Genomic DNA, 21,098 nt, shown 5'->3' with positions numbered 1-21,098 from the left:
TAGTATGTTAGTACGTAAGTACTGACCACTGAGCTGATACTGTTATTTCCGGCGTCAGAGATTAAAAACTATTTATTTAAGGGAACAATTACAATAAGACTAAGGTCAATCGACCACATATGTTTGAAATACCTGTGTAAAGAAATAATCGTTTCACTCTTCATATATCATGTCTGTGCAATGATTACAATAAGTTTTGATCAGTAGAAAAAAGATGAAAAATGGAAACAGACAATAATTCATTGCAGATCATAAATATAATCAATGGAAACATTCGTTTTTGTTATTAATTACGATGAAGATGATGCATTCTGTTGTTTACTTCCATTAAAGTCCGCTTACAACATTCTTCAATAGAATTTATAACAAGTTGGCTTAGTTTTAACCATGACATTTTCACTACGGGATATACATTCGAGTTTGCGATGTTTGAACAAACTGAGGGTTGGACACTTGAAAGTGAGAAGTTTTTACCTATATGCTCCAGAACCGTTTCATCCACTGGCAGATACATATCCTCAGAACAAAACAGCAGATGAAGCTGTTCAAGTTATTCAGTCTGGTAAGTCGCTATTAATTCATACTTGGATATACTAATTGTGGGCACCTGGTTTCATTATAATTAAACCAAAAGAAAACCATTTTGAGGTAATACTTGTATGTCAACTCTGGACCTTCGTTTGAATTCACAGGAGTATATAATGTCCCAGTCGTGTTTCCGTATTTCTTTCATTTAATTGCTGTCAGTCAGCTGATTTATACATAATAATACAATATTAATTAAAGATTAAAATAATTCAAGAAATGTTGTGTGGAATAAAACAGGCCGCATATGGTAACGGTTTTGCTCATTGATGAAGGTTGTACGGGTACCTTTAGATGCTAATACCAACGTTGTTTTTACAGTTGAGTTGTCTCATAGGCAATCATTCCGCAACTCCTTAATACTAAATAATTCAAGAAATCTTATGTGGAATCAAATCGTCCGCAGGAAAAAAAACAGTAAACGAGGTCTGGCAAGACGACACAAACCGCCGGCATTTTTAATATTGGCAAGTAGGTGTTCTTCTGGTAACAGAAGTAACAAAAGTTCCTCTAAGGAAAATTAGAGTGAACGAGGAGCACGACCCCACACTGACGCTAGGCCATAACTCGAATAACGTTTCCTCGGTACTCGGAGGATAAAATTCAAAACTGGTAACAGTGATGAACCGGCCGCTCTGGTAAACTGGTAAAAAGAGAAAGCCGTTTATAAAAAACACAACTTCCTTGTGGTACCACAGTAGAATATTTCAACATATGGTCTAACGTAGAATTATAGGGTCATGACCCCCCTATCATCTTGCCAGATCCCGCCAAATGAGAAGGTCTATACACTCTCATCCCCAACGAAACGCGTTTACTACACCGTTCTGAAATATAATTTATAGACTCATCAATTAGGAAATACTCCACGGTCCGTCAAGCCTGAATGAATCTCTATCTTGAGCTTTTATATTTGGATGGCAAATTACAAGGCCATGATTTAATTCTTTTTGAATATATTGAACAGATGCATTAACTCGTTTACGAGTCGAATTGATAGCCACCTGATTTTCTGACAAGTGCCCGTATTTAAGAGGCTAAATTTCACTCCACACCAAGGAGAGATTTGGCAGTATAACACATGTAATCGCATAATGTCCAACCTTATCTGATCAATAAGATTTTTTCCTTTGATTAAACCCAAAACTTAAAACCCAAATGGATGATCAAAATTTGTGGAGGTGGATAACATCTAAGATTCTCTTCAACTGAAGGAAACCATTTTTTTATTCATTTTTAGCTCACCTGGCCCAAAGAGCCAAGTGAGCTTTTCTCATCACTTTGCGTCCGGCGTCCGTCGTCGTCCGTCGTCGTCCTGCGTCCGACGTTAACTTTTACAAAAATCTTCTCCTCTGAAACTACAGGGCCAAATTAAATCAAACTTGGCCACAATCATTATTGGGGTATCTAGTTTAAAAATTGTGTCTGGTGACCCGGTCAACCAACCAAGATGGCCGCCATGGCTAAAAATAGAACATAGGGGTAAAATGCAGTTTTTGGCTTATAACTCAAAAACCAAAGCATTTAGAGCAATTCTGACGTGGTGTAAAATTGGTTATCAGGTGAAGATCTATCTGCACTAAAAATTTCAGATGAATCGAACAACCTGTTGTTGGGTTGCTGCCCCTAAATTGGTAATTTTAAGGAAATTTTGCTGTTTTTTGTTATTATCTTGAATAATATTATAGATAGAGATAAACTGTAAACAGCAATAATGTTCAGCAACATAAGATTTACAAATAAGTCAACATGACCGGAATGGTCAATTGACCCTTTTAGGAGTTATTGCCCTTTATAGTCAATTTTTAACAATTTTTCGTAAATCTAAGTAATCTTTTACAAAAATCTTCTCCTCTGAAACTACTGGGCCAAATTAAACCAAACTTGGCCACAATCATCATTGGGGTATATAGTTTCAAAATTGTGTTCGGTGACCCGGTCAACCAACCAAGATGGCCGCCATGGCTAAAAATAGAACATGGGGGTAAAATGCAGTTTTTGGCTTATAACTCAAAAACCAAAGCATTTAGAGCAATTCTGACGTGGTGTAAAATTGGTTATCAGGTGAAGATCTATCTGCACTAAAAATTTCAGATGAATCGAACAACCTGTTGTTGGGTTGCTGCCCCTAAATTGGTAATTTTAAGGAAATTTTGCTGTTTTTGGTTATTATCTTGAATAATATTATAGATAGATATAAACTGTAAACAGCAATAATGTTCAGCAACATAAGATTTACAAATAAGTCAACATGACCCGAATGGTCAGTTGACCCTTTTAGGAGTTATTGCCCTTTATAGTCAATTTTTAACCATTTTTCGTAAATCTAAGTAATCTTTTACAAAAATCTTCTCCTCTGAAACTACTGGGCCAAATTAAACCAAACTTGGCCACAATCATCATTGGGGTATATAGTTTCAAAATTGTGTTCGGTGACCCGGTCAACCAACCAAGATGGCCGCCATGGCTAAAAATAGAACATGGGTAAAATGCAGATTTTGGCTTATAACTCAAAAACCAAAGCATAAAGAGCAAAACTGGCATGGTGTTAAATTGTTTATCAGGTCAAGATCTATCTGCTCTGAAAATTTCAGATGAATTGAACAACCCGTTGTTGGGTTGCTGCCCCTGAATTGGTAATTTTAAGGAAATTTTGCTGTTTTTGGTTATTATCTTAAATAATATTATAGATAGAGATAAACAGTATACAGCAATAATGTTCAGCAAAGTAAGATTTACAAATAAGTCAACACCACAGATCTGGTCAGTTGACCCCTTTAGGAGTTATTGCCCTTTATAGTCCTTTTTTTTACATTTTTCATAAATTTTTGTAGATTTTTAAAATATTTTCCACTGTAATTACTGGGCCAAGTTCATTATAGGCAGAGATAATTGAAGCAACAAGAATGTTTAGTAAAGTAAGATCTATAAACACATCACCATCATCAAAACACAATTTTGTTATGAATTTATCTGTGTCCATTGTTTAATATGCACATAGACCAAGGTGAGCGACACAGGCTCTTGAGAGCCTCTAGTTTTTATTTCCCCCATTTCGTCCCTCGCTGGCAATACCAATGAAAATCTTCACGCTTCTGGCGGCCCAATATATAAAAGATGATCCCATGACCAAAACTTGGCGGGGTTCTACAATGACAAAATTCTTACTGTTCTGTTTAAACCTTTACAAAATACAGCTTCGAAAATCTTCGTATCTATAAATCTATCAAATCCGAATGTAACTAGTGTATGCATCAGAAAACCTAACGTCCCGTCCCCGCTTCCTATCTGAATCAGAAGCTTCCATTCTGCTATAATGGGATGATCCGCCTATTCTAAACAATTGTGTCATTGATCGAATGTAGTCTTTAACGCCACAAAAATAAAGTGGGTTTCTTAAGTATAGAAATAAACTGAAAACGAGTCAATGGAGACCCATTAAAATGTTAAAACAAGTGTTTGTCAGAATCAGGGTATCTTATTCCCCAAAAGGCACATAACATGCTCACAGGACAAAGATCTGCTTCCCTTTGAGGAATAACCAAAGTCGATAAAGTACCTCTCTGGTCAGCTTTCGAACTACAAATCTTCAAATGCAATTCATATTTATTATTTGAAATTCAAAGAAAATTGTGTGGGCTCCGATATATGTACAGTATACTCGTATCGGCCGTGAGCTCACCTATTCTTAATAAAGCAAAAAATGCAAGACTAAATGCAGAAGCGAAAAGACAAGATTCACGAGAGGGGCAAACGGATGGTAGTGATCGTATAATTTTGTGCAAATTTCTAAAGTAACAGGAGTGCGAATATCTGATAATTTGGGACTCTTCCTTCAAACTCCCTCTAACATTTAGAAACTATAAAAGTACATGTCAGTTACACCTAATAATTTATGATTTATGGCTCATCCCGGATAAGTATCATGTATGTATTGATTGTAGATGATGTTAAATCAGAATACGATAAGTAAGATATAAAACATGTGAACACATCAATTTGTATAGGCCATGCTGATGCTAATTTAAGTCATATTCCTTGCCGATTGATAATTCGAGGATGACTGATTGACATTCCCTGTCACCACGCACAAAAACCCACAATTCCTGATCAATGACACCCCAGGAAGATGATGGAAAGCGCTCTTTTTTTAGTCGGTACTGATCATCGTACACGGCCCAACCATTGTTAGTACCCCTAGACGACGCAAATCGAATGCTTCGCATATATTTCAAATACTCTTGGGCTTTCATAGGCCATTTTTCTAATAGAATTGCCATATAAATCATAAAGACCGAAGTCCAAATTTCTATGTTGTTCAAAGAATCTGGTTTCTTATTAACCACAGTCAGGGCACCTCCTTTCAAAACAAAATCACCATCTTAAGTAGAATCAGAGCCCAAAACTGAAGCAGATTTTAGCAATAAACCTAAATGAATAAACTCACCTCGCCAAATTTTCTCCTTAATCTTTAATGAAAGATGAGCCCCAATCGGATCAAATATGCTAGGGATGCTTTCCGGAATGTGATCAACTAGGGAAATTTCATTACTGGCCGAGTGCGAGCCTATAATGAGCGACTGGGGCCTCCTACTATGATAAAAGGGGGGTGAATTTTGGTTCCCTGTATGCGTATACATACCATGACTATCCGGAATCGCTGGGACCATCTCGACTTGGGAAACTATACTAGAATCATTTTCGGCTGCTCTTCTGTTGGTTGTTGTGGTGACATCGTACAATTCATGTCGCTGAGAATCTGTACTCGACATCGGAACTCTCGAAGATGACGGTCCAGGAATGGCTACTGTCACAGGGTCCAACTCCGCACGGTCACTTTGGTTTTGGTTGGAGGCAATAATCTCGTCTCCGCTTGCGTTTACCATAACTTGAGTTGAATGACTACCCGCCACAATAATGTTTTGATTCCCACGAGGAGCCATGGGTCTTTTTTTTTATCAGAATGCACATGACTTTTAATAACATTTGGTCTTTTACGCTTAGAAGTAGCATTTTTCTCTGCACCAGATCGTAAACTATTAGGTGTTTGCCTATTTCTTTTCTGAGGTTTCATCTGTGTTGAGGATGGAACTGGATTTTACAAAAAAAAATTGAACCAGCTTCCCGTTCAAATAAATGCGGAATTTCAACTTTTATTAAACCTGTATTATCAGTAACCGATAAACAATATTATTTCTTTAATAGTCGCCTAATCCACAATACTCCTACTCAGACCCCATTTTTATGTAATTCGAATTGCTATCCTTAAAGTGGGATACATGAAAAATTAAACTATATCAAAGACAAGGTAAACTAATTTTACTGACCACTGCTTAACCTTTTGATATCGATTTAATTTCGTTTTGCTGGCCTAGACAGGCTGTATTTACACACTATTTAACTAATTTTAGCTCTGTGCTATTATTTAAAGGTGAAATTGAAAAACCACAACAATGTCTCGGAATCCTTAAAATAGTTCATCTATCAGATTTAGTAAATCTGTAAAGTATTGTCAACTAAAGCAAATCTGTAAGATACGGAAGAGCTTTTGCGATGTTTTTTATACGATGAGCTGAGAATCGTATACAATATCGACTACAAGATCGAATTCGGCAATGTCCATCGATTCAGAACAAAGGGGGACAACAGAAGAGCACCAATAGTTGCAAGATTCCTTTACCACCGCGATCTGGAATATGTTTTAGCAAATGCTACCAGACTTAAAGGTAGACCATATGGAATAGGGGAACAATTTCCTCATGAAATTGAACAAAAGCCCGAATCCCCATATGGAATTTACTGACACCATATATATCGTATTAGGTCACTAGCACACTATGTAAAAAATTTATCTTACCGACTATCTTAACATGTGAAATTTAGACTAGGGGCCTATAAAAGTGATCACGTCTTCAATACTGATAGTCTTATGAACCAACTTCCATAGATGTATACCAACAATAAAAACTTGTTAGCTTTAAATGTGTTGTATGGAATTAATTTCAATCGTTCATTAGTCCATTTAATCGTCTGTTGAAACCTTTAAGATTTTTTTTCTCACCACCGTGTTGTTTGTATAAAGGGATAAAAAAAAACCACTACTAACCTAATATGGATCCTTACTAACCTAATATGGAATATATGTAACGGTTTATTTCTTCCTCTGTGATATTTTATCCTGAGGATAATTTGTCACGGTAATTTTTTTCCAGGCATTGTATTTCACATGTAGAATTGTTCCAGCGGAGTGAAAATCTATCTGTGTTATGCGGATAGTATGTACCGGTATATATTTGCCGTATCATATTTCACAGAACCTTGTGAAATATAGTCCCATTATCTAGTATGTAAGTTACTCGCAATCAATATATACCTGACTTTAATTATAAAATGTTTCACAAAGGTAGAACAAATTTGCATAATTTATCAAAGGGAGGTAATTATGAGCAATTTATTTACTTACTTAGGTTTACTTAGGTTCTTTTACTGATACAGGAACTACAGTTCCTCTTCATCAGTCTCTATATCTAAATCTTCTCCACTTCCGGTGATTGGTGATTTATAGTCTTCGTACATCATTGTTTGGTTCTTCCAGTATTTGTCTAGTCTATTCTTAAATGTATTTGTGGTTGGTGATGTTACTATAATTTCGGGTAGTGTATTCCATGTTTTTACCACTCGTAGAGCAAAGGCATTCCTCCTTAATTCTGTTCTTGCTCTCTGTGGAAATATTTTCAGACTGTTGCCGCGTACCCCTGTTCGTGTTGTCATATCCTTCCATAATTTAACAAATTGTGCCGCCTCTTTATCATATTTTCCATTTAGTATTTTATATAATTCAATCATGTCACCTCGGACTCGTCTAAAATTTAGAGATGGTAGTTTCAATTTTTGCAGTCTTTCTGAGTATGTTAAATTCTTTAATCCTGGTAGTTGTTTAGTTGCCCGGCGCTGCACATTTTCAATCATATCAATATATTTTATTTTATATGGATGCCATACTGAGCTTGCAAATTCTAAATGTGTTCTAACGAGTGTCTTGTATAGTGGTACAAATGTATCTGTATCTAAATATTGAAAAGTCCTTCTCAGTAGTGCAAACATGGAATTTGCCTTATTAACTTTCTCACTTATATGTTTTTCGAAATTTAATTCAGAGTCAATAATTACTCCAATGTCTTTTTCTTCAGTAACTTTTTGTAGTATTGTCGATTTCAGTGTATATTTTGAGTCTGGTTCCGGTCCCGGTTTACCAATGTGCATATGTTTGCACTTGTCGGGGTGAAACTTTAATAGCCAGGTATCACTCCATTGCGATAGTTTATTTAAGTCACTTTGTAATTGAGTTTTATCTTCTTTCTGACTAATTGTGTTAAAAATTTTAGTATCATCTGCAAAGAGGTATACGTCGGAATCAACCAGGTTTGGAAGGTCATTTATGAAAATTACAAAAAGTAGAGGCCCAAGCACAGATCCTTGAGGTATACCTGAAGTTACTTTTGACCATGATGATGTTTTATTGTTTATTGAAACGTGTTGTATCCTGTCACTTAGAAAACTATCGACCCAATTCAGAACTGAAATTTCTGTGCCATATGCTCTGAGTTTGTTCATAAGTCTTTTGTGCGGAACAGTGTCGAATGCTTTCATATAGTCCATGTAAATAACATCGATAGATTTTCCATTATCAAGGGCTTCTAGCCATTTGTCCAATACATTTAAAAGTTGAAGAGATGTAGATCTGCCTGATATAAATCCATATTGACGATCAGTAAAGAATTTGTTGATTTTCATATGTTTGACAATATGTTCACGTACCAATTTTTCCATTACTTTGCACACCACTGAGGTTAGACTGACAGGTCTATAGTTACCAGCAATACATTTTTTTCCTTTCTTAAAAATAGCGCTAATTTGTGCTTCTTTCCATCTACTTGGAACAGTACTGTTTCTTATTGATTGGTTGAATATTATGCATAATGGTGTTGATATTGATTCTGCTAACTCTTTGAGTATTCTTGGGTGTATTCTATCTGGTCCAGGAGATTTTTCAACCTTCAGTCCCTTAAGTATCTTAGCTATTCCTTCCTTATTTATATTCATTTGTAGCATTTTATTTTTAGTGTTTTTTATTGGTAAGGTAGGTACTTCTCCTTCTGGTTCTTTTGTGAAGACACTATTGAAAAATGTTGCTAAAATTTCAGCCTTTTCTTTGTCGTCATCGGTCTTTCTAGACGTTTCGTCGTTTTGGTCTGTTAATAGTTCACCTATTCCTGATCTTGTTTTAGACTTGGACTTTATGTATTTCCATATTGCTTTTGGATTTTTCTTAGCATTTGTTGACAGTTTCTTTTCGTGTTCCCTTTTCAGTTTATTTGTCATGGTCTTTACCTGATTTCGTACTTTATTGTATTCCAATCTTATACTGGGATCTTTAGTAGCAATCGATTTCCTACACAGAGAGTTTTTTTTCTTTATTTTTTCTACAGTTTTTTTGTCCATATAAAACTCACTCCTTCTTTTAGTCGATGTTTTTATTTTCTTGACAGGGATATAACGTTTTTCCATCTCTAATAATTTCTCATGAAATTTTTCCCAATTTTTATCTATATGATCACCTTGGTTTAATAGCACTCCCCAATTTGTCTCCAATATTTCTTTGTTAAAATCTTCATAGTTTCCTCTATCGTAGCATATTTTTGTTCTATTGTCAATTTTTAACTTTGTGTAACAGTTGTATTGAAATTGTATCACACAGTGATCACTTTTCCCCATTGGACTTAGGTACTCAATATCGCTTACCATATTTTCTTCGTTCGTAAATATTAGGTCTAATACATGTGGTGTGTCTGACCCCCTCCATCTGGTTGGTTTTGTTACATGCTGGTACAAGTAATTGTCTTGAACACACTGTGTAAATTTATATTCATCCGACTCTATGTTATCACTCTTACAGCTGTGTGTTTCCCAATCAATATTAGGGTAATTTATATCTCCCATTAATAGTATATGTGAGAAATTCTTTTGTGTTGACTCAGTAATTAAATTTAAAAGATTTGAATTATTGTTGCTCAAGGCAATTTCTGACGGTGACCTATATAGTAGTCCCAGTAAAAGAGCGTCATTGTTATTTAGTGCAATTTTCACAAATATATTTTCTTCATAGTTTATTTCCATATTTACTTCTTTCGCTCCTAGTGTTTTGTGTACATATAATATCATACCTCTTCCTTTGTCACTGTCAATGTTAATTGAGAAAAGATCATAATTGTCTATTAAATCTAAATTAAACTCTGCTGGGTTCAATTTATAAGCACTGTTTTTAGGTTTAACTTCAGTTATTCCAATTATCATTGGACGATAAGAATTAATTCTAGTTTGGAATTCTGCAAACTTATTTCTAAATTGTTCGGCATTCGTATAAAAACAACTCAAACTATTAAGAACATGAAACATATTTACATCTTTATCTACATTTGTACAATTTCTTTTTCTTATGTTTTTAGTTTTTATTGCACCCTTATTATTCGTCGAGCACCCGGAGGGCCTCTTACTTTGAAGGTGAACTTTCCCTGGCTCTTCTTTTCTTTTTCCTTGGCTTCCGCAAATAACTTTTTTTCCTCCTCTCTCTCTGATTTTGTCATGTCGTGGCTCAATGATATGGTATTATATTTCTTATCTGTTCCTTTTAGCTATTTTAAAGATATTAATATAATATATTCCTGAATCTATTTCATAGTGAAATTTTTCCTTGAATCTTATTTTTTATATATTCATTTATATAACAAGATGACTAACAACATGATTTTTTAATAAAAAGTAAAAACACAAATAAGACATATAACATTTCACAAGTAAATACTATCCAGCTGTTAAAATTACTTTTGTTCAAATATATTGTTATGCTATAATTTATCTGATTTCCATATAATCAACAACAACATCTTTGTCCCCAGACTATTTATATAGTTTAAAATATTATCATAATCAAATTCTTCCATTACTGTTAACAGTAGTAATGCAACTATATTTCTACCTTTACGTTTTAATTTAGATTTGTACTGAGATCTGAAAACAACTCACTTTTACATGTATTTCACTTACCTTATTTAATAATGATATTATTTCACAATTACGATCTTTGAAATTATTTCTGGTTTTCTTTCTTATGTTTAATGATAATTTTCTTTTTAAAAGAATATTTAGGATTTTTTTTCAATGATAATTAATGAAATAATTCCCATTATAATACATTTTTTTTACAAAATAGGTTTAATTCAAATACACTATTATTATTTCATAGTATATGTAAAGGATAAGTTTTTTCTCATAACTATTCAATAAGTTAACTACCCAGATAGAATTTCACGGTAAAGGAAAAAATATCCCAGGGAAATATTTTCCTCCGGATAAAAAAAGTAACAACAACTACTGTGACATTTTTTCCTCCGGATCAAATTTCACCCGGATATAATTTTGCTTTACATATACACGGTCACCACGTGGTTGCTCTTAACCAATCATATTCGTAGAAATGTATAGGAGGTAAGATAACTTGATTAGATTATTTGTATGATTATGAGAATCTGACTCAAAACAAAATCACCTTACAAAGAGTGTCTCAGTGTACATGTAGATCTAATAAGTATGTCATAGACTGTTTAGAGTTGTGCAGAAAACATAATTTATATATTGCTAATTCAAGAGTTGGATCAGATAAAGATATCGGGGAGAAAACATGTAACGATTCAAGTGTTGTTGATTATTTAATTATTTCATCAATACTCTTCCCTATGATTTTTTATTTTGAAATTGCTGACTTTATACCGTTATATTCTGATTGTTATTCATTTATACATTTACACATTTTAGACTTCAGACCACATTTAGTAAATCAGATTTAATTGTTACCAATAATAGAAATGTCAGGTGGAAAAGTGAACAGAAATCTGAATACGTTGATCGAATTCACAATGATCCCGAAGGTAGTTTGACCACTGTTATGAATAAACTGGACGAATTGTCCGTAAATAATGATGCAACTCAAAATGATATAAACAATATAGTTTTAGATATTAGCAAAATATTTTAAAAATGCGGCGGCAGAAACGTTTGGGAAAATAAATAAACATAAACATTTTTACAAACATGAAAATTCAAAACCTTGGTTTAATAGAAAATGCTCGATGAGTAGAATTTTTTTTCATAAAGCTCGAAAGAGATACAGTTTTTTGAAAAATGCTGAAAACAGACGTAAAATGACACAAGCTAGTAAAGAACATAAAATAACATTAAATAAAGCTTTTGCAAACTATCAACAGAGGGCTGCTGATGAGTTGCGTAACATTTCCAAAAAAGATACTAAAGCTCTATATAAAGTCCTTAATAATCTAAATGATAGTAAAAAAAAAAAGATAACAATGACGATATATCTCTAAAAACATTGTATGATCATTTTAAAAGACTAAATGAAACTGTTGAGCCAGAAAATGACTTCGAACAAGATTTGGAATTTGATACTCTATCAGACGATGTTGGGTTATTTTTAAACAGTCCAGTAACCGAAGATGAAATTAAAAAAGTTGTTTCAAATTTAAAAAATGGCAAAGCTTCAGGTAGTGATGAAATTTTAAATGAGTATATAAAGAATACAATTGAAGATTTAATGCCAATTTACGTTAAGCTATTCAATTTGATTTTAGATACTAGAATTGTCCCAGACAGTTGGTCTAATGGAATTATGATTACTATATTTAAAAATAAAGGATCAAGATCTGACCCCGAAATATACAGAGGAATCACTTTGAATTCATGCTTTAGTAAAACTTTTTCTGCTATGTTAAATTACAGGTTAAATAATTATGCAGATCACGTAGACCTGATTTCAAAGTCACAAGCAGGTTTTCGTAGAGATTCTCTACTGTTGATAATATATTTGTATTGTATTCTTTAATTAATATATATTTTTCATTTGGTAAGAAGCTATTTTGCACTTTTATAGACTTTAAAAGCCTTTTTGACACTGTATGAAGGTCGGGATTGTGGCAAAAAATGCAAATATCAAACATTAAAGGTAAACTATTTAATGTGATCTATAATATGTATCAAAATATAAAAACATATGTAAAGAAAGGAAATGAATTTTCCGAATTTTTTATATCTCATACAGGAGTAAAACAAGATGAAAATCTATCACCTTTTTTATTTTCTTTGTTTCTTAATGATTTAGAAAGTTATTTTGTGGAAAAAAATATAGAAAGTCTAGATAATATTTCAAAGCTGTGCTTGGAATCATTAGAAATGTATGTAAAATTGTTTATTATACTGTACGCAGATGATACTGCGCTATTGTCTGAAAGTGCAGAAGGATTACAAAAATCCCTTATATGTTTTGAAGAATATTGTAAAAAATGGAAACTTAAGATTAACACAAGCAAAACCAAAGCAGTGATTTTTAGTAAAAAGAAAGTAAAAAGAAATCAGATTTTTATGATATATGGAGAAAAAATTGAAATAGTTGATTCCTACTACTACCTTGGTGTACTTTTCAATTACAACGGTAGCTTTTGTACTGCACGAAAAAAACTTCTTGATCAGGCTCAGAAGTCTTTGTATGTTCTATACCGAAAAATTAAAAAAATATATGTATTCCCGTCGATTTGCATCTAAAACTTTTTGACTCATTGGTTAGTCCTGTTTTATTATATGCTTCAGAGGTATGGGGATTTGAAAGTAAAGATAGCATTGAGAAAATACACCTTCAATTTTGCAAAAACATTCTGAAATTAAGAAGCAGTACACCAAATTATATGGTGTATGGGGAACTCGGTAGATTCCCTTTGGAAACCATTGTTAAACGTAAAATGGTGTTGTTTTGGAATAATTTATTATTGGAAAATAACAAGTTATCTTCCATTATGTATAAATTAATGCTCAAATTACATGTTCAAAACCCCTCAAAATTTAAATGGATTACGTACGTTAAATTCATATTTGACGAAAATGGAATTAGTTTTATTTGGCAAAATCAACTTCCATTGGATAAACTGGGGTAAAAGAACATTATTTCACAAAAACTAAATGACCAATTCATTCAACATTGGTTTTCCCTAATGAATAACTCTTCAAGAGGTGCATTTTATTCATTTTATAAAGAGGAATTTCGTTTGGAAACCTATTTAATAAAGTTGAAGCTGTGTGACAGGATTTATATAGCAAAATTCAGATGTTCAAATTTAAAATTTCCTGTAGAAACGGGAAGATGGACTGGAATACCAAAAAATGCACGAATTTGTCATCTCTGTGGAAATGGAATAGGAGATGAATTTCATTATCTATTCAAATGTCAAAAACTGGAAATAAAACTGCTTAGAAATAAATATATACCACAATATTATACTGCAAATCCAACGGAGTACAAATTGAAACAGCTTTTGACATTTTGTCATGTAGAACTTTGCAAAAACTTAGCAATATTTGTAAAAATTCTTATACGATACTTGTGATTTATGTTTGTCTTTTTTTAATTGAATGTTATGGTAGTTTGTAAATTGATATTTAGCTAAATTTTACCATGTATGTAACATTATTATGTTTAGTGTGAATGTATTGAGTATAAAAATGTGTATACGTGTATATATGATGTCCTCTTGTACACCTATGTGTCTGAGGTTTATTTATAAAGTATTGTCTATTTTCTATTGTAAACATATGAGTTTAGAAAGAGTTCACCCAACGCTTTATTTTCTGCTCTCTAAAATACAAAGAAAAAAACCACACACAAATAAAACGACATCTTCGATCCAGTCTACCTAGGAGGGGACTAAATCGTAATGTTTGGCTAGCGGAGATGGTAAAACGAAAGAAAACAAATTCGGGATTTTAAATAACTAACAATGACGATGAACTTGAAAGAAAGCAATTCCATAAGCATACAGTACTCTTTGTCTTACTTTGAAACTGACAAACAGTATAAAAATATCAATTAAGAATGCAATTAAAAGTTCACCAATGTTTGGAATATCGGAATTGTTTTGAAGAAATACGATTAATTTTGAATAAATAAAAAAAACCTTGGGTTAATACAATGAATAAGGTCGTACAAAATACATTAAGTAAACAAACCATGATTTTCATCAGGAATTTTGTCTAAAAATTAGGACAGTCAAAGACAGTGTTTATATTTCTTCTTATTTCAAGCTCAGTGGGATTAATTATTTATTAAGTTTCGTAAACATAAGCCCTCATGTCAAGTGTATTTAAAAGAGAAATGTGTGTCCCTGCATGTTATTTAAACTAATTTGTTTTTGATTAAAGTATCAAAACAAATGTAAGTTCCAAAAAAATGAATAATCCGCACCTAAGCTCAAAGAATTGGGGCATTGAAATCAGATGGTGCTGGTATCCTCAAATGAAGCATTACACGTAACGTGATTTTCTTTATTTTGTGGAAATTCAAAACAGTCATGAAAAAATTTGCAGGCAAACTATCATGAAAACCATAAAGTCATTAAAATAAAATTTGTTTTATTATTCAGGGCATAAAGTCTTCATCCATGGAGCTGCAGCTACTCCATTGCCATTAATTGAGGCTATGTGTGAGCATGGAATGAACTCACGATTGAAGAATGTAGAGCTAATACATCTCCATACCGAGGGCGCAGGCAGATACAACAATCCTGAATACCAAGGTTTAGTTTCTTTTCTCAAATTTCCATCTCTTTACTGAAAGAGTGAATGGATATATATATAGCGCATAAAAAACAATAAGACTATCACAATTGTGTTTAGATGATGGTGATGTGTTTGTAGATCTTACTTTACTGAACATTCTTGCTGCTTACAATTATCTCTATCTATAATGAACTTGACCCAGTAGTGACAGTGGAAAATATTTTGTAAAAAGTTACAAAAATTTACGAAATTTATGAATTTAAAAAAAAAATTACTATAAAAGGCAATAACTCCTTAAGGGGTCAATTGACCATTTTGAATATGTTCACTTATTTGTAGGTCTTATTTTGCTGTACATTATTGCTGTTTACAGTTTATCTCTATCTATAATGATATTCAAGATAATAACCAAAAGCTGCAAAATTTTCTTAAAATTACCAATTCAGGGGCAGCAACCCAACTACAGCTTGCCTGATTTGTCTGAAAATTTCAGGGCAGATAGATCTTGACCTAATGAACAATTCATTCCTGTCAATTTGCTCAAAATTCTTTGGTTTCAGAGATATGAGCCAAAACCTGCATTTTACCCTATGTACTATTTTTAGCCATATCAGCCATCTTGGTTAACGGGCAGGGTCATCGGACACATTTTTAAAAACATTTACCCTAATGATGATTACGGACAAGTTTGGTTAAATTTGTCTTAGTAGTTTCAGAGGAGAAGATTTTTGTATAAGATTACAAAACTTTACGAAAAATTGTTTAAAAAAATGACTATAAAGGGCAATAACTCCTTAAAGGGTCAACTGACCATTTTGGTCAAGTTGACTTATTTATAGATCTTACTTTGCTGAACATTATTACTGTTTATTAAATGATATGAGCAAATAAGCACTAATACGGATAAATCAGCATGTGCAATACTAAAAACGTTCCACTGTCGATATAAATCAAGATTTAATATTGCTCTACGGGAAAAAAAACAGGGCCAATACAGAAAAAGGCGGGAAAAAAGCCGTATAAGCCCTAGGGCTTATACAGGACGTTCACTTCCGGTTATCAATTTTCTTACGCCATTACTTAATTTTGGAAGTATCGTTATGCATAAAAACATTTTATAATATTTTTTAAATTAAAGTCATAAAATAAACAGGTTAAATGATGTGCAATGTTTTGTAACGTCTTAAAGTTTTGAAACGGAAAAAACAGGGCCAATAGTATTATACAGAAAAAAGCGGGGAAAAAAGCTGTATTGGCCCATGGGCTAATACGGGACGTTCACTTCCGGTTTTTAATTCTCTTATAATCATTTAATAAAAGTGTTATGAACTGGCTGTTTCTGTATTGCAATTGGCACTGGTATAGATTCTCGGTCAGCTGTATTGGCCCTCGACCCTACGGGTCTCGAGTCCAATACAGCAAACCTTGAATCCAAGGCCGTAGCGCATGGGTCTTTAAAGTGAGGCAAATTTTTCGCCGAGCGGAGCGAGGCGAAAAATTTTTGAGCCTTTTTTTTTAGGGGGGTTCGGGTGCCTGACGAATTTTTCAAACCTTAATTGTATCAAAACTACAGATATGATGAAAACAATCTGTAGTTTTGATACAATTGAAGTTTGAAAAGTTCGTACAAAAATGGCTACAGAAGGGTACATAAACCTTAAGATTTGTTTAATTTTTATTTTTTTTTGAATGTATTCGGAACACTTATTTTTTACCTTCACTGCTATGGTAAAAGCTGCAATCGTTGCTGCAGATTGGACACACTGTATGTAGTGTGCCGGTAGATAATTTGAAACTCGAAACTCGCATATTGATAATGTAAAATACATAATAAAAAAAACACCAACTTCAAAAGTTTGGTTGTCGTTTCAAGAGTGAGGCATTTGCCTCATTTTCCTCCATTACGCTACGGCCCTGCAATCTATACCAGTGCCAATACAGAAACAGCCAGTTAATAACACTATATTACAGTTTATCTCTATCTATAATAATATTTAAGATAAAAACCAAAAACGTCAAAATTTCCTTAAAATAACCAATTTAGGGACAGCAAGCCAACAACGGGTTGTCCGATTCATCTGAAAATTTCAGGGCAGATAGATCTTGACCTGATAAACAATTCTATCTCGTCAGAATTTTTATTTTTAGCCATCTTGGCTGATTGGCCGGGTCATTGAACACATTTTTTAAACTAGATACCCCAAGTTTGGTTAAATTTGGCCCAGTAGTTTCAGAGGAGAAGATTTTTGTAAAAGTTTACAGACGACGGACGACGGACGCCAAGTGTTGAGAAAAACTCACTTGGCACCGTGGGACAGATGAGCTTAAAAGGACATATAGCAAAAGGAAAGCCCGTATGGAAATTTTTGTCATTAGAAAAGGCCGAAAAGGATCGACAAACCGTGACTCAAATGTTAGGTCTGATTCTCTTTTTTTCATTGAAAATGTCCATGGAACATATTTTTTTTCTATCAGACTTCCTTTCAAGTTCATTTCTTGTGTTTTCTAAAAGACAGATTGAGCTTTCACCTGTATGGAGGTAAGAATGGACTTTACTTTAAACCATTAAAAACTATTTGTCGTTTTATATAAAAGACACTGAAATTTACTACTGAAATTGTAGTAGTATTTAAAATAAATATATGTACATTTCAGGAATATTTCGATCGAATTCACTCTTCCTTGCTGCTAATTCTCGTTCTGCCGTGAATGAAGGCAGAGCTGACAGTACACCCATATTTCTCTATGAGATACCACTGTTGTTTCGACTGAAGAAGATTGAGCTTGACGTAGCCTTGATATCAGTAACACCACCAGATAAACATGGATTCTGTTCCTTAGGACCCAGTGTTGATTGTACACGTGCTGCCATACAGAATGCCAAGTATATCATTGGTATTTAAAACATAGACCATACCACGCTTTTATTTCTCGTTAAGATTTTCCCTAACTATACAAAGAAAGGGATGACTGTGTTCAAAATAAACTTATCTCGATTTTTATTGTACATCTGCACATAAATGTAATGCAAATATAGAAATTATTGTGTTAATTTCATTACTAATATTACAATTTTTGATTGAACAATGGAACAATGCAAGGTTTATTATTGCGATTGCATACTGAAGAATTGTATCAAACATGCGAGTTCTTTGTATGGCGATAGTCGCATTACTTGCACTATTAAATACCTGGCAATGATTTTTGCATTTATATTATGGTTAATATATCAAACTCTAAAAAAATGTTATTCAAGAATGTGTACTGTAAATCTGCATGATTCTATAACAGATCACAAATAAATACAAATGCTAATATCAGAAATACAGAAACAGTGTTTCCTTCATCGGACTTCAAAAGGACAATTATATATTGCAATGTTCACATATTATAATAATTTTCCTTCTCTGGACTTTTATAAGCTGTTATTGTTTATCTATAGGTGCCACCAATAAAAACCTTCCAAGAACAATAGGAGACGGCATGATCCACCAGTCACACTTAGATGCTATTGTAGACTGTGACTTCCGTATTCCAGAACTGACCATAAGTAAACCGTCTCAGGAGGAGAAAAAGATCGGAAGGCTCATAGCAGATAATCTAGTTGAAGATGGCGCTACGCTTCAAATGGGTATGAACTTTTCCAAACACAAAAATGAATGCAATAATCCCTTGAACAACATCCGCATTTCCACAATACATGTCTCTTCAGTCCTACTTCAGGTCCAAATCTAATATAAACGTTGAAAAGCAGATAAGTAAAAAAAAAAAAGAATTAAAACTTTGCATGAGGGAAAAAAATCCTTTCAATTCAAGATAATTTACAAAATTTGATAACAACACATTTCCCAACAGCAATATATGTATTTTCACGACAGTACTGAATTACTTGCCACTTTACTGGTGACAGTGCCAATTTTTCTGAACCATATTCGCATTTTGAAAAGCCTTTTGTGTGTCTTTTGTTATGATCCAGGCCAAACTATAAAACGCTTTATATATAAATGCTGAAGATCTGATACAACCATAAATAGAACATAATCAAATCTATAAAGAAGACATATCATATTAACCAAATTTGGTATGATTTGATGAAGTTTGGTTTTAGATGGCGCACTATTGTATGTGCTTGGTAAACGGCTGAGCTTTGTGCTTTAACAAAACACAAAAACTAGATACAGAAAAGTTTTATGTTCAACTATATGTGACAATCTATGAAAAAGATGCAATTAATCCATAGAAAGAAAAAGTGTTAAAAATGTGTTTACCCTATTATATATATTCAAAGATTTTAACGAAATCACTTTGCTTGTAGGTAACATTCCTTTTCAAGGGAGAAAGATAATTCAATGATTCTAAGTGTTGATCGTATGCACACACAGCTTTATAAAATGCACTTTAATTTAAAACAACATTTTGATCATGTTTTAGGTATTGGTTCTATACCAAACGCAGTTTTAGCGGAGCTAACGGATCATAAAGATTTAGGAGTACATTCAGAAATGTTTAGTGATGGTGTGGTAGACTTAGTAGAAAATGGAAATATTACAAATGCTCTGAAAAACGTACAAACGGGGAATATCATTAGCACATTTGCTATTGGAACCAAACGGTTGTACGACTTCATGGACAACAATCCTTTTGTGGGTAAGATATAATGATCCGATAAAGGTACAATCATTTAATTTAAAAAAAAATTACCAAGCTTCTGTAAATAATACTAAATATGCTCGATAGTATTAAGCTGGAACTAAAAAGAAGATTTCTTATCACTTTAATTTCTTACGATCTTTGGATACAACCGTGTATAAAAATAAGAAGATATGGTATGATTGACAACAAGATAACTTTCCATCTGAGACCAAAATGACGCATGAGTTAACAAATATGGGTAACTGTGAGGCCTTCAGCAATGAACAAAAGATATACCACATAGTAAGGTACTAGTATGACAAATTGAAAACACTTCATACGAGTGAGCTAACCTCACTGCGTTCGAAATCATAAATACGCAATTACCGTTAAATATTACTACATGTTACTAGCAGTTGAATTGGGACTGTAACTATTCATGATCAGTTGTAGGTTATCCTAAAATAATCAGTTGGAGTTGAAGCCCAACAAGATGGATTTCTTCTTAAGTGGATCGAATACTCTGTATGCGAGGACTCTAAAACAACATTATGACTTCTTAAATCGAATTATGTCCATGTTGCTACCTAATACACTATTATAATTATTTTCACTTTGCTCTCATCTTTGCATGAGAAATGAGTTGGGACTCACTAAATACATATAGAGGTACACTATAAACTAATTCTTTATAAGGAAACATGAAACAACTAACATAGAAATGTTGTTCTTCGCTGATGGTCGTTTAAAGGCTATGCAATTTGAATGAACACTTCCTTCTCTAACCATTTCAATACAATACAAACGTCAATTATTGCCAAATGTGGAAACCTTGTGTTTTAAAAACTAAATTTCAGAATGAAAAGTTAAAAAAAATATGGATATACTATACTGTATACTTATAAAAAAAAACAATTTCAGAAATGTGTGATGTTTCCTTCACAAATAGTACAGCAGTAATTTGTCAGAACCCTAAAGTGACCGCTATCAACTCCTGCATAGAGGTGGACTTAGGTGGACAAGTTTGTGCTGATTCGATTGGAGAAAGGATATACTCCGGTTTTGGGGGACAGATTGATTTTATCAGTGGGGCGGCATTATCCTTAGACGGTAGAGGAAAGCCTATCATTGCCATGACGTCAAGCACCAAAAGAGGAGAGAGTAAAATTGTTAATATGCTTAAAAATGGTAACTATTTTTAAAAATTA

General features: G+C 33.2%; 1 protein-coding gene across 1 annotated transcript in view; it reads left to right on the top strand.

Annotated features, from left to right (window-relative positions):
- The first annotated feature begins 278 nt into the window (after positions 1–278).
- LOC134711631 (4-hydroxybutyrate coenzyme A transferase-like) overlaps positions 279–21,098 on the top strand; it is a 21,686-nt gene continuing 866 nt past the window's right edge. The window contains exons 1-6 of the mRNA XM_063572362.1: positions 279–562; positions 15,123–15,275; positions 17,914–18,153; positions 18,701–18,889; positions 19,690–19,905; positions 20,812–21,078. Coding sequence (XP_063428432.1) covers positions 388–562; positions 15,123–15,275; positions 17,914–18,153; positions 18,701–18,889; positions 19,690–19,905; positions 20,812–21,078 — 1,240 coding nt within the window. The 5' untranslated portion in view covers positions 279–387. The remainder of the gene's footprint in view (positions 563–15,122; positions 15,276–17,913; positions 18,154–18,700; positions 18,890–19,689; positions 19,906–20,811; positions 21,079–21,098) is intronic.

The sequence above is a fragment of the Mytilus trossulus genome, chromosome 3, assembly GCF_036588685.1.
Source record: "Mytilus trossulus isolate FHL-02 chromosome 3, PNRI_Mtr1.1.1.hap1, whole genome shotgun sequence".
In the NCBI taxonomy this organism is placed as follows: Eukaryota; Metazoa; Mollusca; class Bivalvia; order Mytilida; family Mytilidae; genus Mytilus; species Mytilus trossulus.
Note: the sequence above shows the minus strand (reverse complement) of the source record. Positions and strands in the feature narration are given on the sequence as shown.